This window comes from Heterocephalus glaber, unplaced genomic scaffold (genome assembly GCF_053883595.1).
Source record: "Heterocephalus glaber isolate CG9 unplaced genomic scaffold, H.glaber_assembly_v1.0 deba00001461, whole genome shotgun sequence".
In the NCBI taxonomy this organism is placed as follows: domain Eukaryota; kingdom Metazoa; phylum Chordata; class Mammalia; order Rodentia; family Bathyergidae; genus Heterocephalus; species Heterocephalus glaber.
In genome coordinates, this window is record NW_028258308.1 from 23,878,214 (window position 1) to 23,896,125 (window position 17,912).

At 35.7% G+C, this 17,912-nt stretch overlaps 1 protein-coding gene across 1 annotated transcript in view; it reads left to right on the top strand.

The window, feature by feature from the left end:
- Fgl1 (fibrinogen like 1) overlaps positions 1-17,383 on the top strand; it is a 41,975-nt gene extending 24,592 nt beyond the window's left edge. The window contains exons 4-8 of the mRNA XM_004853078.4: positions 3,746-3,905; positions 4,153-4,250; positions 12,719-12,807; positions 12,979-13,166; positions 17,131-17,383. Of these exons, the coding sequence (XP_004853135.1) occupies positions 3,746-3,905; positions 4,153-4,250; positions 12,719-12,807; positions 12,979-13,166; positions 17,131-17,290 (695 nt within the window). The 3' untranslated portion in view covers positions 17,291-17,383. The remainder of the gene's footprint in view (positions 1-3,745; positions 3,906-4,152; positions 4,251-12,718; positions 12,808-12,978; positions 13,167-17,130) is intronic.
- The last annotated feature ends 529 nt before the right edge of the window (positions 17,384-17,912 follow it).

Sequence of the window (17,912 nt, forward strand, 5' to 3'; positions counted from 1 at the left end):
CTCATTAAATTGCCCAGGCTAGCCTTGGCCTTGCAATCCTTCTGCCTCAGCCTTCTAAGTAACTAGGATTATAGGCACATGCTTGGCTACGTCTTTAGCCCAAAAGAAGAACTTGGTGAACGCCAGCGATCTATAGACATTACCCTTTCTCTCTTGCTTTTAGAGGAAAGACCCCACCCATTCCACCCTACAAGAATACACACACTCCACAGAGGCCTCTTCCTTCCCCCTCTTAGTTTCCTTCTTATGTCACCCGCTGGTGAGGATGCTGGTGGCAGGGCTGGTTCTGGCAGGCCCAGCTTGCTCTGTGAGCTGGCAGCCAACCTTGTTCCTGGCTTACTCTTTGAGTGAAGAATATGGGGTACTATCTATAGAAGGGGAAAAAAATTTGCCAGCTATTTTTCAAACCTAGCATTAATATATAGAATATATAAAGAACTAATAAAATTAGACCACTCAAAATAAAAGACCCAGTTAAAAAAATGGACAACCAAAGTGAATACATACTTCTCAGAAGAAGAAGTACAAGTGGCCAATAAATACACACACAAAAAGTTCAACATCTCTGGCTATTAGAGAAATGCAAATTTAATCAACACTGAAATTCCATCTTACTGCAGAGAGAATGACTATCATGAAGAAATTAAATAACGACGACAAATGCTGGAGAGGCTGCAGGGTAAAAAGAACTCTTCTATATTATTGGTGGGAATGTAAGCTAGTACAACTACTATGGAAATCAGTATGGAGATTCTTCAAAAGACTAAAATTAGAAATTCCATTTGACTCAGCAATTCTTCTAGGTATCTTCCTGAAAAAGTTAAAGTCATCATAGTACAGTGAAACATGTATGTACATATTTATAGCAGCAAAGTTCAAAATAGCTAAATCTTGGAAGAGGTCTATATGTCCATCAGCAGATGAATGGATAAAGAAAGTATGGTATTTATCCACAATGGAGTACTATTCTGTCATAAATAAGGATAAACGTGAGTCATAGGAAGATGGATGCACTTTGAGACCATAATATTAAGTGAAACAAATAAGTAACATAAGCTTAAATAATGCATAGTTTCTCTTGTAATACAAATAAAGAGCAAATTAAAAGACAGATAATAGGAAGTCAGGAGATAGACCTTTATCAAATGAAAAGAGGTTCAAGAGATGGAGGGAGGGAAGTGGGAGGAGGAAGGGGAAGGGGATGAAAAGAGAATTGAGATGTGTACATGTATCAACTCCCCACAAGGAAGGTAATGATTGCGTACTGCAAACATGTACTAATAAAAACTAAAAACAACAACAACAACAAGAATGTACTTAGTGTCTGCCTTCATTTGTAGCTTTGAGACTCACCTATCATTCTAGGATAACAGAAAAGTCCCTCTTGGCAGGCTGGCATGTCACTCTGTGATGCTTACACTAATTCAGCCTTCCAACATGGCTTGCTTTCTGCACAGAGAAACCATTCACATTCCCAGTTTAATGCAGTGTTTGTCCAAAGAGAGCAGGAAGACTTGGCTTCTCTCTAGTATTTGGAAGTATCCAAGCACCCTTGCTTTTTTTAAGCTCACATAAACACAGAGCTCTCTAATCTTGCCTTTCTCCTACCTCTTCTCCAGGGGATTGAGTGGGTCAAAACATTTTGAAAAATCAATTTTAAACTCTACATTGGCCAAACTTTCCACTATCTCAGTTTAAGTCACATTTCCCAAGATATGCTCCTTAACTTGTTTGCTCAGTTATAAACTGTTGAACTAGTGGTGTTTTCTTGCCTTTTATTTTTTATGTGTGGTTATTTGTTAAGGTTTTTCTCCCATAATTTTTTTTCCCATTGAAACCCTTCCTCTGGTTATGTTTGACATTTTCTTCTTGGGAGAAGGAAATTTTTTAAAACAAATAAACAGCATAAAATAAAAACAAATAGAAAACGTTGGCAGAATTTCCTATATTCATAAAGTTTTCCAGAGGCAAATGTTATAGCTGATTATTTCCATATTTGCCTGGAGAATAGTTTGAGCCTTGCGAGTTTTTGCCACTCAGGTGTTTGGTAGAAGATTAAATGTAAATGAGGAACTCCTTTCCTAACTGGCTTGAAATGTGCTTATTTTAATGCAAGTGTTGTACAATACACCTGACCATAAGATGTAAGCTTTTTAATACATGAGCTAACTTTAGGTAATCATTTCCCCATTGTTTTTCTTCTTATTTAATCACAAAACAGGATCCCTTTTAAAATCTAGCATGTGTGTAAAATATATGTGCATCTGAATCTTGAAAACAGTACATACACAAATAAAGCCTAAATCATTACAAAGATGAACCTCTTACTAAAGCAGTAGTGTACTATTGCCCTCAGCCTCGTGAGGGATTTATAAAGTGACTAAAGTTTTTTCTTTATTTTTTTCTCTTCAGATTCTTATTGCTCTTACTTAATATGCAGTTTATTTTAGCTGTAACAAAAAAGTTGCGGACAATTCCTCATCAAAAACAATCAACTCGATGAAAGAACTTAAAAATATGTTAAACGACTGGAATGATTCAATCAGGAAGAAAACATTTTTATTTATTCATTTTTAGAAAACATTTTTAAAAGAGAAAATTACTAAAGTGACTAGAGTAAAATGTGAAAGTTAGTTGTTGAAATATTTTTACTCGGAAGTCTGTGACTATTCTTGAGACTATCTTTTTGTAATGGCCACTGCTTCAGTCACTCTACAATATAGTTTCCTGAGCATCTAAATAATTCTTAACTATATTCTCTAAGTCTGTACAGATCAGTCTAGGTGAGATCCAATGGACACTAATTTACCCCCTCCTTGAGTGGCTTAAGAAATAAATATTATATTTTGCTCAAAAATCGCTACCTATCTTATGTCACTGGTAAAAGGAATGCCGCAGCAAAGAAGAATGCAAGGATGAAAAGGGTAGCAGGAGCTTGCAGCTTTTAGCTAAAACATCTAAGAATGTGTGGACAGCTAGAAATTTCAGTAAGAAAAGATAAATTACAAATATAAAGAAACAAAGATAGTAATTTCAGTGAGGACACAGGCTTATGAAGACACAGGCTTATAATCCCAGTACTCAAGAGGCTGAGGCAGGAGGATTGATCCAAATTCAAGGCCAGCTTGGGCTCCACAGCGAGTTTAAAGGCAGCCTGAGCTACACAGTAAACCCTGCCTCAAAAGAAAAGAAAAGAAATTTCAATGAGTGAGAAATATCATTTTTCTGGTGAGATTGAGAGGTTATAAGAACTAACAAGATTAGGATATGGGGTTTATTTCCAGATGTTCAGATCATTTATAAGTCTTTAAATCAAGATAATCAATATTAACTTATTGGTTTGGTGTTATATTTCTACTTTCATTTTTAGCTTTGTAGTAGAGATAAGTTCCTCTGTGCTGACCAATAAAATCATAAGTTCCCCTTACACTGTAATTAGTCTAATACATATAATTTATTTTTAAATTGTTTCCCACAAAATCATAAATAAGAAAATGATCCCTATTTCGCTCTTGTTTCCCCCTGTGATCATATCAAGGAATCAGATGATAATTACATTCTAGAGACAAAAAAAGAGAGACTTTCCTACTGTTCTTTGGAAGATGTACAAGACAAAATTTTAGAAAGTGGATTATCTATACTATGTGTTTATCTGTCTCCATTGGTATTGAGTAATGTTATTTCGAGGCTCCTTTTAAAACAAAAGGTACATGACAAATGTTACAGTACCTTGTTTTGTGAACAGATTGTTCAGAGATTTTCAATGATGGCTATAAGCACAGTGGATTTTACAAGATCAAACCTCTCCAGAGCCCAGCAGAATTCTCTGTGTATTGTGACATGTCTGATGGAGGAGGCTGGACTGTAATTCAGAGACGAACGGATGGCAGTGAAAACTTTAACAGGTGTGTTAATTACAACAAGGATTTATCTGGGGCAGCAAATGTGAGATTTATGAAATCTATGTTAAGCCTTTAAAAAAATCATACCTGAAGTTTATTAACTATAACTGCATTCTCTCTTAGTAAGAATACTAAGAATGAATTAACTAATCAAGAAAATATTGGGGGGGTGGTTTGCAGAGGGTACTTTGGGTGCTGCAGAGGTCCCTTTGGATTTTGATAAAAATTAGCTTTTATTTTACATTTTTAGAGGCTGGAATGACTATGAAAACGGCTTTGGAAATTTTGTCCAAAAAAATGGTGAATATTGGCTGGGCAATAAAAACCTTCACCTATTGACTATACAAGGTAAAATTTGCTTGATGTCAGTTTGAAATACAAGAGAAACAACACTAAAATATTTGCCACTAAGTCATAGGCAATGGAACTAATTCAATAACTACTATGATTTGCAGATAGTAATGATACTTGCTGGGCAATAATCTCCTTTGCAAAATGTAGCTACTTAAAATTAGGAAGAGAAACTAGAAAAAGGTTGGGAGGGGATTGTTTTCTCATGTATATTTTCTATTTCTAGAAAGGAAATGTAATGTCATAATCATTTTAATGCCTGAGGTGCCTGAAAATTATATGTCAGTTATCCATTGGCACAGTAACGTTGAGTAACAAACCACTTAAAAACTTCATGTCTTCAAAGCCACCATTTATTATTTCTCATAAATCTACAGGTTAGCAGATGGTCTGGCTGATCAGGACTGGGGTCTGCTGATCTTGGTACACATGCCTATGGATCTGCAATGCCCTGGTTAGCGGGAGGCTGGTAGTTCCAGGATGGCCTCGGAGAGAAACACTCAGGTGTCTCATCTTCCAGCTAGCCAGCCTGGACTTGTCCTTGAAGCAGGTCAGGGTTCCAGGGAAGAAGGTGGAAGCACATACAACTCTTGAGACTTAGGCGCTGAACTGGTACACTGTCATTTTCCTTCAGTCAGTGAAAGCAAGTCACAAGACTAACTAGATAAAAGGTGGGAAAGAAGTAGACAATAGGAGAGGTGAAAAACTAGGGAATTGGAGCTGTTTTTGCAGTCAAAAATCATAATATACTAAATGGCCGTGTTTCTACACCCTGCACCATTTTTTATTTTGAAAATTCTTTGAAGACATAGCAAGGCTGAAAGAAATCTCAGCCTATGACCTTTCCTATATTAACATTTTATTATGCTTATTTTATCACATATTTAATCCATCTATCTATCCCTCTATCCACCCATAAATTTGTCTTTTTAGAAATATACGTTTCAGGGCTGGGGATTTAGTTCAGTGGTTCCACCACCTGACTCCCAAGTGCAAGGACCTGAGTTCAATCCCCAGCACCAAAAAAAAGAAATATACATTTCAAAGTAAATTACAGACTTCTGAATAGTTCTCCCCTTATGCATTCACATGCACATCTTTTTAAAAATTGCCGTTCACTTATTTTGAACTCATAAAATTAAGCTTTCCATTATTAAAAGAAATGTACTAATGTGACAATAACATTTTTTTTCAATTAGTACATATTACTTTTATTGAGCAATGGGTTTTGTTTTGGTATGTTCATACATGCGTTTAACATACTTTTCACATGTATATTTCTAACTAGAGCTTGGTATTTGTATAAAATATTGATAAAAAATTTTCCAATGTCCTATATCCCATGTTTTGTTGCTATCCACAGCCTTCTTTACTTTAGCTGTAGTCTGAAATTATACTCAACCCCTCTGAGGTTTGATGTCAAATGTTTCATAAAAGGTAATTGTATTGCCCAAGAAAACATGTTAAATCATGCTAGCAATGTATTAAATATGAGACCAAGAATTTTTTGTTCCATCCAAACTTAGGAAAGCTATTGATCTTTCTATATTCATAATAGTCAGTAGGGTTATAATAATAAAGGTCTTTGAGACATGAGAATATTGGCTACAGAGGATGGATACTTCTGAAAGCCTAATACTTTTCTTTGTTTTTCTTGTGATCAGTGCTGTCTAACTTTACATAAGGTATCTTGTCCTTCAACATATTTTTTGTCTTAAGTGGGTTTATTTTTTGCCAGATACATAATATTTGCCATACACCTTCTGTTTCTTTTGTACATTAAATTTATCTGGTGCTTCAAAAAACAAACAAACAAACAACCAATGATAAAAACCCCAAGGAGTAACACTTGGAGCCTCTTAAGTACATGAAATTCAAGCTTCTTTTCCAAAGTATTGCCATGTACAGTTTTGTCTACATGGACTTTGCCAACAAGTCTGCCTCCATTTCACGTCCATTTGGTTCCAGGGATTGAGGGCCTTGTGCATGCTAAGCACATGCTCTTACACTGAGCTATATCCCAGGCCTTCCTTTCGTGGTTTGATTTAGTGTTCAGGCTAGTTATTCTTACAGTACTAAAATTTTGTTTATCAGTTCTAGGCCTCACAACTATGTATCATATCCCCCCGAAAAAAAGACAATGCTTTTGTCCCTGTATTCTTTAATTATGAGACCACTTAAGGTCAGTGAAATTGCCTCTGAAAATAATTTTATCCACAGTACATAAATTTTGACTGCTTACAATAAAATTAATTTAGAAATGGTCTGTAATTGCAAGTTTATTAATTCAATGACCAAAGAGATATTTAGATAATTACCTTAAAAACTGAAACTGATCTTATGTCTCTCCTATAATACAAGGTATTTTTGGGACAGTGATTAGCCTTCTGTACTGATCCCAAACACTTCTCAGTCTTGGCTCCCCTGACTGTTACTGCCTTTAGAAAATAAAGAGATTCCCCACCAACACCCCTTCTTAAATTTGCTCCATAGTAAAAATCTAGACTCCCTAGCTCCAACAGCCTTGTGCTTGTTTTCCGAACACATTCAGGCCTCTTTTGGTCTATCCGCCTGGGCTGCCGATGTGAAAACTCCTGAGCCGAGCTGGAGGGGAGGCTAAGGCACATTTTTCATCATGAGCATAGAAAGAGCTAGAAGTGTAGCCTCAATGTCATAGGTGTGTCCAAGGTGTGTCCCTTGCTGTGCATGGTGGAGACTAGGATGGGACAAGAGAAGCCAACCCTAGGCTGGGGCCTCTCTTTGGAGTCTCCCTGATCAGGCTTAGAACTCTAAAGAGATGTAAACAACATGGTCTTACAGGTCATTGTGGTGTTTTATTAATCAAAATAGGATAGAACACATGTCAGTGAATAGTTGGTTTGATTTCTAACTTTCTCTGCTCTTGACAATAGTTTTGCTATTGAAAAAGAGTCTTAATTATTCACAAACAATGGGACAATAGGAAACAGATAATTCCTTGGAAGAACAACTATTTCAATCACTTTTTTCAGATAATGCCTTTTTATCATCTAAAATTTTATGGTCATCAAAGTACCTCTTTTATTTGATATTTTGAGATTTGTTTCTATCATATGTAATTTTTAGCATGTATAAATAATACATTCCAAATAAATTGTTTATTTTAAAAATGCTTTTACATTCAGATATCAACCCTTCAAAAATACCTATTGTCTCAAAGTCATTGATATTAGTGTATTTTCCAATAATTATGACCATTTGTGCATCAAGAATGCTGGGAATCCAGAATTCTTGAGAATGTTCCTCTACTGTCTCTGATATTCCCTTCCAATGGCATCCACTCCATAGACTTTGATGCTAACATTTTCTTAAATGAGCCAATATCAAAGAAAATTTTCACATAACACCCAAGATTCGTATTTCTTCCCCAAATGGTCCTCAAAGGGTTTGCTGGCTAATCTTTTATATTATCAGAAAAAATAAACAAGCTTATAGATATTTAGGCAACAATGGCTATGAGTAGCCTGGCTAATAGAGATTATAAAGTGTTATTAATAGCAATTATTTATTTTTAGGATCAAGATTCTTATTTTTTTCACTGAATTATGGGTGTTTAATTCATTGCTCTCTTATATTTTCATGTTACTGTAGCTTTATCACAATGTAACCCCATCAGAAATTGAGCAGTTTTTGTATTCAAGAACGCTGTATAAAAATTTTTACAAAATATTTCATTGTTAAAATGAAAGACAAAATACAGGTCAAGGAGACCACCTGGGCCTCATGCTCACAGCTTTGCTAAATCTATGTATTTTAAAGCATTTTTCACATACCTTGAACATCAGACAATGGTCCTTATGGGAAATGAAAAGGACATTGTACAAATTTATCTATAAAATTTATCTGTAAAATATCTCTAGAGCACAATATGAATTATAAATTGGTAAATTTCCTCTTTTTCCTATACTGGCTGTTTCTTTTCCTTCATGCCATTATTTCATCTCCTTAGGTAAAAGTCATAATAATTACCAAAGACAATGTCAGTCCCAGCATCAGGGACTAGAATAAAGACATTTGCATTTGGCTCATTATTGCCATAAAATAATTCTTCCCAAAACAATTCCATTGTTGACAAAAATTCCTTTGAAAATGTTACTGATAAATCATACCATCATTTATACTTTTTGGAGAGATTTATTATTTTTTTAAAAATTCTTTTATTGGTACATTTTATGTATACAACACATTTACATTTCTCATTGGGAATTGTACCTTTACATGCTGCATCTTGGTTCTTATTTTTTCCCCATTCCCAGCCCTCCCTTCACCCCCTCCACCCTTCCCTATTTACAAAGACTTTGTTTCCATTTTTTTCCATTTTTCATAATTTTTCCTTTTCCTTCTTTCCTTTCCCCTGCCCCTCCCACTATCCCTACCCCTTTGGACCTTTTCTTCCTATTTCACATTATCAATTATTCATTCTAATCATTGGTATATTTTAGGTATACAATATAATGACATTCATCATTGGAAATTTCCACCTTTACATAATCTCTCTAGGTTCTTATTTTTCCCCCTTCCCCTGCCCTCCCTTCAACTCCTCCATTCCTCCCTATTTACAAAGACTTTGTTTCCATTTTTCCATATTAATTCCATTCCCTTCTTTCCTTTCCCCTACCCCTCTCACTTCCCCTTCCCCTTCGCCCCTTTTCTTCCTATGTCACATTATCTATTATACCTTTTAGTCCTTATTTACACTTTCAGTTTCTCACACTAGAGAAACTATTCAGTATTTATACATGTGTGTCCTATTTCTTCCACTTTAGAGTATTGCCTCAATGTTCATCCATTTAGCTATAAATGTCTCTAATTTCTCATTTTTTATGACTGAGTAGCACTCCATTTTATTAAAAAAACACATTTTTCTTTATCAAGTCTCCAGTTGATGGGCATTTGGGCTGTTTCCAAGTTTTAGCTAGTACAAATTGTGTTGCTATGAACATGGGTCCACATATAACACTGTGGTATGAGTCTTTTAATTCTTTGGGGAAGATACCCAGAAGGGGAATAGCTGGATCAAATGGGACTTCCAGTCCTAGTTCTTTTAGTTATCTCCATATTGATTTCCACAGTGGTTGCACCAGTCTACACTCCCACCAGCAATGGAGTAGGATTCCTCTTTCCCCACAGCCCCACCAGCATTTGTTATTGGTTGATTTCATGATAGCAGCCATTCTTTCTGGAGTGAGGTGGAATCTCAGCGTTGTTTTCATTTGCATCGGATAGATTTATTATTACAATTCATGACATCCCTTTGGAGAAAATATGGTCCTGCTGACCTGTGACAATCAGAAACTCACAGCAGTATGGGTTATTTTTTGGTGCACGTGGTGGAAAATTTACTACAAAATTAAAAGTCATGATAATATAAGCATGAAAACTAAATTTTTGATGGTAAGAAAAAATTTTATGTAAATGGTAATACTACATTGACTAACATGAAAGCAAAAGACAAAATTATGTAATTGATGTAATTATAATTACATTGGGATATATGCAGGTATTTTGTCAGGATATGAAAAAATACAACATTTCCTAATCTACAAGTTGTGTGAAAGCAATTGAAATTTGTCAACCCATGTTCACAAGTCTCTAAATATATATGTCATCAAATTCTTACATAGTTACATTTCTTACATAGAGAGTTACTCCCCAGTGTGAGTTGTTTTGACTATAAAGAGCTTGCAGATTTTTTCCCACACTGTCTACATAGGGTTTGTCCCCAGTGTGCCTTTTTTCATGTATTTGACAACACTTGTGTGTACTGAACGTGTTCCCACATTGCTTACATACATATGGTTTCTCCCCAGTGTGCCTTCTTTCCTTTATTTTACAATAACTGTGTGTATTGAAAACTTTCTCACATTTCTTACATACATAGGGTATCTCCCCAGTGTGACTTCTTTCATGTATTTTACAATAACCATGTACATAAAGATTTCTCACATACATAGGGCATCTCCCTATTATTACTACTTTCATGTAATTTATAATAACTGTGTTCAGTGAATGCTTCCCCACATTGTTTACATACATAGGGTTTTTCCCCCATGTGACTTCTTTCATGTATTTTATAACAACTCTGTGTAGTGAATGCTTTCCCACACTGCTTACATATATAAGGTTTCTCCACACTGTGATTTCTTTCATGTATTTTTTTTTTGGTACCAGGGATTGAACTCAGGATCTTGCACTTTTGAGGCTGGTGGCAGAGTCACTGAGCTAAATCCCTAACCCTCTTTCATGTATTTTATAAACACCTCTGTGTACTGCATGCTTCCCCACATTGCTTGCACACCTAAGGTTTCTCCACAGTGTGATTTCTTTCATGTATTTGACAATAACTGTGTGTAGTGAATGCTTTCCCCCATTGTTTACATACATAGGGTTTCTCTCCAGTGTGAATACTTTTGTGTCTCTGACGGTGACTGTGTGTGCTGAATCCTTTCCCATATTGCTTATAGACATAGGGTTTCTCACCAGTGTGGGATCTCCTATGTCTATGAAATGTGGACTTACTGGCAAATCCTTTTCCACATTGCTTACATACATAGGATGTCTCACCTCTGTGAGTTCTTTCATGTATTTTATACCAACTCTGTGTACTGAATGCTTTCTCACATTGCTTGTACACAAGGTCTCTCCCCACAGTGATTTTTTTCATGTATTTGGCAATAACTGTGTAGTGAATGCTTTCCCACATCATTTATATATATAAGGTTTCTCCTTAGTATGAATTATTTCATGTCTTTGACAATGACTGTGTCTGGGTTTCTCTCCAGTGTGAGTTATTTCATGTACTTCGCAATATTTGTGTGTAGTAAATGCTTTCCCACATAGTTTACGTACAAAGGGTTTCTCACCAATATGATTTCTTTCATGTATTTTATAACAACTCCATGTAGTGAATGTTTTTCCACATTGCTTATGTACATAGGGTTTCTCCCCCACATGATTTCTTTCATGTATTTTACAATAACTCTGTGTAGTGAATGTTTTCCCACATTGCTTATATACATAAGGTTTCTCCTCAGTGTGAACTCTTTTACCTTTGTGAAAGGGATTACTATGAGCTAATGTTTTCACACATTCCTTAGATACATAGGGATTCTCTCCAGCATGTCTTCTTTCATGCACTTGATATGGTATGAAGCAATGAAAGTTTTCCCACATTGTTTGCATACATATGGATTTTCCCCTCTGTGATTACTTTCATGGATTTGAACACCACTGGAGGTGCTGGAGGTTTTTACACTTTTCTTACCTACGGAGGTTTTCTCTCCAAGGTGAGTTCTTCTGCTACAATCAGAATAGACTTTCTCACATTGCTCATATTGACAGGGATTCTCTCCAGTCTTTGTCCTTGCATGCTTCTGAAAGGACTGGAGATCACTGCAGGTTTTTCCATGTTCATTACATTTATACAGCTTCTCCTCAAATCCCAAATACCCATCAGGCTTGAGTGCAGTGTGAGCTATGATGGGCACATTTAGGGATAAATGCCCAATCAGAGGGTTTCTACTAGCAAAGCTTACAGCTGGTTTTAAAGCAACTTGCTGCATGTTCACATTAGCATCTGGAGTCCAAAAAAGTATTTCTTCATGTTGATTCCAAGCTTTATATTGATAGCATTTTCTCTACCTCTTCATTTCTACAGCAGTCATGTTCATAAATGTTTCCCACATCATAACTCTGTAGAGTTCCTTTTGGGATGGATTTAGCAAAGCCCATTCCTCCATGGTGAAGTTTACAGCTATATCCTCTAAGGTCACTGCAGCCATTGCGTGTCTTGAGAGTCCCCCAGGATCCTTCAGATGCAGCCCACAGCCAGTAGAAGTACAGAAAAAGGTGGTCTTGTCAACTGGGGGCTCTCAGCAGTGCACTTGTGTGTATTCTGGCTCCATGACAGCCAAGATTCTTATTTAAATTAAGAAAATAGATAAATTGTTAAATTTTAAAACTTCTATCCTTTCATTATGAGACTTGTGACATTTTCTGTTGTTCATTACCAAATGAATAATACCAGTTTTTAATCTATGATAGATTTAGTAGAAATTTTCTGCCTTTCCTATTGTGTCTTTCACATTTTTCAAGTAAAACAAACAAGAAGGGATTCAGGTGTTAAGTACAGTGGAGGCACTGTTTATTCTTCAAAGACTGATTCTTAGCCGGGGATGGTGGTGCATGCCTATAATCCTAGCACTCGGGAGGCTGAGGCAGAAGGATTGCTGTGAGTACAAAGCCAGCCTAGGCTACATAGCCAGACCCTGTCTCAAAAACAAAAACAAAAACCAAACAAACAATAACAGACTGATTCTTGACAGAAGGAAGTGTTAAAAGTCAAATAGAGCTATAAATTATTGTTAAAACTCAGTAGTGGATGTCATGTCACACATTTTAAAAAACTACAATCTTGTTTTTTTCAGGAGACTACACTTTAAAAATTGACCTTGAAGATTTTGAAAAGAATAGCCGTTATGCACAATATAAACGTTTCAAAGTTGGAAGTGAAAAGGTACAAAATTTCCAAATAAGTAACATCATAAATTAATACTTAAAACATACAATATAACACTGAAGTCAATAGAGATAAAAACATGTGATAGAAGCTATTCCTTTATTTACTAAATAAACATGTTTTTTAAATGGTGGCTACTGATAGTGGAACTTGCCTCTTTTCCTTTAGAATTTCTATGTGTTGAATATTGGAGAATATTCTGGAACTGCTGGAGACTCCCTCTCAGGGAGTTTTCACCCAGAGGTGCAGTGGTGGGCCAGTCATCAAAGGATGAAGTTTAGCACATGGGACAGAGACAACGATAACTACCAAGGGAACTGTGCCGAGGAAGATCAGGCTGGCTGGTGGTTTAACAGGTCTGATGCTTTGTAAACATCGTGGTAGTGGTGTTGATAATATCTCGCTGGTAGGCATAATTATAATGTATGAGGTCATGTTGATCTTACTGAAATAGTAGCATTATTAAGTAATTATCCTTATTAGGATTCTTTAGCAATGGAGTATTTTTCATTGTGCACATTAGTGACATTTGAAAGGTATGTCATAGAAATAAATCAAATTACTACTTTTTAAAAACTGTTTGCAAACTGAGTCATGGAAGAGTTATAAATATAAGTATTTGGCATTGTAATAATCAATTAGTGCTTCACTTGCTCATATAATGCAAAATTGCCATTGTTATTGCTGTATTTTCCTATGTGGTACAGTACAGAACTACTTTTCAATCACTGTGTCTTTCATTAGTTCATTGAATCCAAGCTCTCCTAATGGAGAATTTTTTTTCTATAATATCCCCAAAAGCCAATCCCACCCTCTGATTCTGTGTTACTTTATCAGCAAGATCATTCTATTTTTAATTGTCCAAAGTTCTTCCTTTTATGGACCTGAAATCTACCTTATACCTTGTCAGGTTTTTCCTCTGTAGCTAGAGACTAATTGTAATCCTTTTCCAACACAATTCTTCAGGCCCTGAAAGAAAAGTGATTTATTGCATTCCTTAGTATTTTCTCTTCTTTGGGCCAAATATTCCTGATTCCTTTAACTGTTCTCTATCTGAGATGGTTTCCAGATAGCTTCGTTTGTTGTGATCACAAATTTAAGGAAGGAATGGAAACTTTTTGCAGAGTTTTTCCTAGAAATGACCCAATGGGCCTGCTCTCTGCAAAGCAGATGTCCTCCAACCAATGGGCAATGCATGAACTTTCAAAGTCTTTTCTTATTAGAATGCAAGAGCCACCTCAAAAATCACTGGACATTTAAATTTTCCATTATAAGATCTTCAGTATTTTTTAGTGTCAGGTTTTCCATATACTTGAGGATTATCCATTTAAATTCCACAATTCAAACTTTAACTCTTTCTCTTAATGTATTGTTTAAGCATTTTAGAACCCTCTATCCTACTGAATGAAGGTAAATCAGACATATGTTAATTTTCCTTAAAATCACAAAAGTCCTCATTCTAACATCAGTTATTGGGATGTGCTGATTTTAAAGTGGTAGATCTAGTACAGATATGAGTTGAAGGTAGTATGGCACATTATGGAAGTTAACATTATTGAAAATTTACATAAAATTCACAAAGTCATCTGCAAGCATCAATAGTGTTTGATTTTAGCCACACATGGTGTCTCAAAAGTAAAATACAAGTAAACAAAAAATAATAATGTTTGATTTTGCCAGCCATGATGGCACACACTAATCCCAGCCACTCAGGAGGCTGAGGCAGCAGGACGCCTGTTTCAAAATAGGCCAGGGATTTAACTCAGTGGTTCTGCCGCCTGCCTTGAAAGCACAAGGTCCCGAGTTCAATCCCCAGTACAAAAATAAATAAATAAATAAATCCTGCATTCAAAATAAAAACAAAAAGGCTGAGAATATAGTTTAGTGGTAGAGCACCTTGGAGTCAATCCTTAATCCCACACACAAAAAAGTTTGATTTTGAACAGAATTTCATATACAGAAATAATCACTAATATTACCATGAGATTTAAGGCTTGTACTTTACCCAGTTGGTTGGCTTTTTTTACCCCTTGAATGACAACAAGCACACATTAATGTGGGCAAATAAATTATTTACCTGACTTTAGAGACATAGGTTCAGGGAGAAGAAAGAAGAGCAAATCAGTAGCTGCAGCCACCCAGGTAAAATTAGAGAACTTGGAAAAAAATTAAATTTTTTCAGAATTTAATAGTATTTTCACCATGCAAGGTACTACTGTAGTTTAACTCTACCATTCTTTCTTTTCTCCCTTCCTCCCTGTTGTCCCTGTCCCATAGTTGTTCTAATTTACATGGAATTACCTATGGCCATACTACCCACAACAAGCCCGATCTTGTCTAATTTACATGAAATGTTTGCACTTCATAACTATTCCTCACATTGCAAACCAATCACTGAGCAGTGCTGTCTTCTCTGCCTTGCTGGCATAGAATCTCACATGAGTGCTCACAGCTACTCCTTGACCAAGAAAGCGCTAACCCGACCCTAAGTGTCAAGTCCAGACTGTTCTAGAAACTGGAGGATTCTGGAAAATTGGTCTCAGAATACTATGTGGTTGACCATAGAATAAAGTTCCTAGTAGGCTTTATATTGCAGAGCAAATATAAAAGTTTATATGGTATATGACTCTATATAAAGATATGCCAAAATATTCATTCTGGAGGCTCAATTTACAATGTTTTCTTTTTTTCCAGTACCAGAGATCGAACTCAGCACTTTGTGATTGTGAGGCTGGCACAAGCCACTAAGTTAAATCCCCAGCCCCAATATTTTCTTTTTTAACATTACTTTAATGGTGTTTTTAAAACAGCAGACTTTTGACAATCACGGATTTAGTATCCATGGTTTCAACTAGTCACGCCCATTTAAATTAGGAAGTCTTCCAGAATGGTCAATAAAAACAAATTAAAGCACTAAGTTAAGCGATCCAAGTCAGCCACTCTATGTTAATGGGTAAATTATATGTTTTCTATTCAATAATGTGGGTTCTTTGCATAAATTTTCATATCTATTCCTTATGGATGTTCTCCTTATATCCTAATGACTGACATATTTTCATTGGTTATATCAATATGGTAGTTAATAGCATAATAATGGAACACAAAAAGTTACCACATACTGTTATATGTAATTTACATATACCAGGGACAAATATATAAATTCCAAAGGAGGAAGAGCTTTATTTAAAAATTATATGATAACCTAACAAACTTCTCTAATAAGTGCAATACATGTAAAAAATTAACTGATCAATTCAAATAATTATTGGTTAATGGCTGGGAAATTTTTAAATATTGGCTTAGGTTCTGTCTGCTTACTCTTGAGATGAAAACAATTGATATGCTAGTGATTTAAAGAGGAGGATCAAGGGAGCTTGAACAAGGAAAACCACTTCTTGGCAGCCTATTGATGAACCTGCAAGTGCCAGTTGGCCTGGGAAGCCTCTGTAGAACTGCTTGCCCCTCACCTTGCTTTGTGAACCCAGGCTGCTCTTGCTAAGCATGAGATGAGCACTGTTCTGATGAGGAGGATGTAAAGCTGGAGGCTGCAGGGTCTTTCCCCCCTTACTTCTCTTTTTGGTTTAAAGGCTAATAATAGGAACTGAAATGCTTGTTTTTCAATATGTACACTCCAAGTGGCCTGGGTTGGATCCTTAGATTTATCATGGTGCTAAAATCCATCAGTTTATTTTATTTTTATTTTTTAATTTGAGACAAGGTTTTTCTATGTAGCTAAGTCTGGCCTTGAACTCACTATGTAGCCCAGCCCTGGCCTCAAACTCAGAGAGATCCTCCCAAGTTCTGGGATTACAGGTGTGCACCACCATGCCCATAGACTGACACTTTAAAAACTCAGTCTTACCTTGAGACCATAATGTTAATTGAAATAAAACAGACATACAAGCTTAAGTATTACGTGATTTCTCTAGTATGAGAAAACCAAAATATAGTTAAAGACCAAAATAAAAGATAATAGGAAGTTGGGATAAAGAGACGGAGGGTGACCCCCCCCAAAAAAGAGATGGAGGGTGGGAAGAGAGAGAAGATGGAAAAAGGAATTAAAATGTGTTATATTCATGTACCAACTCCACACAAGGAATTATGTATTGCAAACACGTACTAATGAAAATTTTTAAAACCTGAAAAAGCTAATCTGTTTGTAGAAATGTCTCAGTTTTTGAAAATTAAAAAATACTTCACTTGTCTATGAAATGATAGTAGTCGCAGTTAAAAAGTTTTGATCATTTGCTAGCCAGATATGTTTCTGAAAGGTACTTTTTTCTAGTCTGATTGTTCTACTTTCTTTCTTTCTCCCACTAGGTGTCACTCTGCAAACCTAAATGGCGTCTACTACAGAGGCCCCTACACAGCTGAAAATGACAATGGGGTTATCTGGTACACCTGGCATGGGTGGTGGTATTCTCTGAAATCTGTGGTTATGAAAATTAGGCCAAATGATTTTATTCCAAATATTATTTAATTGTCCCTGCTGGGCTTTTATTTTTGCAATTCATCTTATTTAAAATAATTTGCAAAAGAGCAATTCCGAACATATAAATAATGATGGCAATTATTATGCGTACTACTTTTCATTTTTTTTAACTTCCTTTTATTACTTAGTGCACTTTTGGTACAACAAATATACATTATTTGGCAAATAAATGTAGATTATGTTAATATTTATTGAATTCCTGTGTGCAAAGGGCTATGATAAATTTTATGTCATACCAAAAAATTAAAGCATAGACTATATCCCATGATTTAGGAAACAACACAAGCATAGATGCTTAATAACTTAAGTTTTAATGCAACTGACAAAACACATGACAAAATTTAGCACATAATGGATTGCCAAATCAACTGCATAGACAATAAATATGAGCTGGGCTTCGAACTCAGGTTTTAAGCACAACCCAGGATGTTAATCATTATAAAACAATACTTACATTTTTGGATGTTATGGAGTTTATACATTTCTATCATAGGCTTCATCTAAAATCTTACGCCAGTCCCGGGAGACATTATTATTGGCATTTAACAAAGCTGAAAATTATGGATCTGAGTTTCTGTGACTTCTAAAAGTTACAAAGTTAACAAGAAGG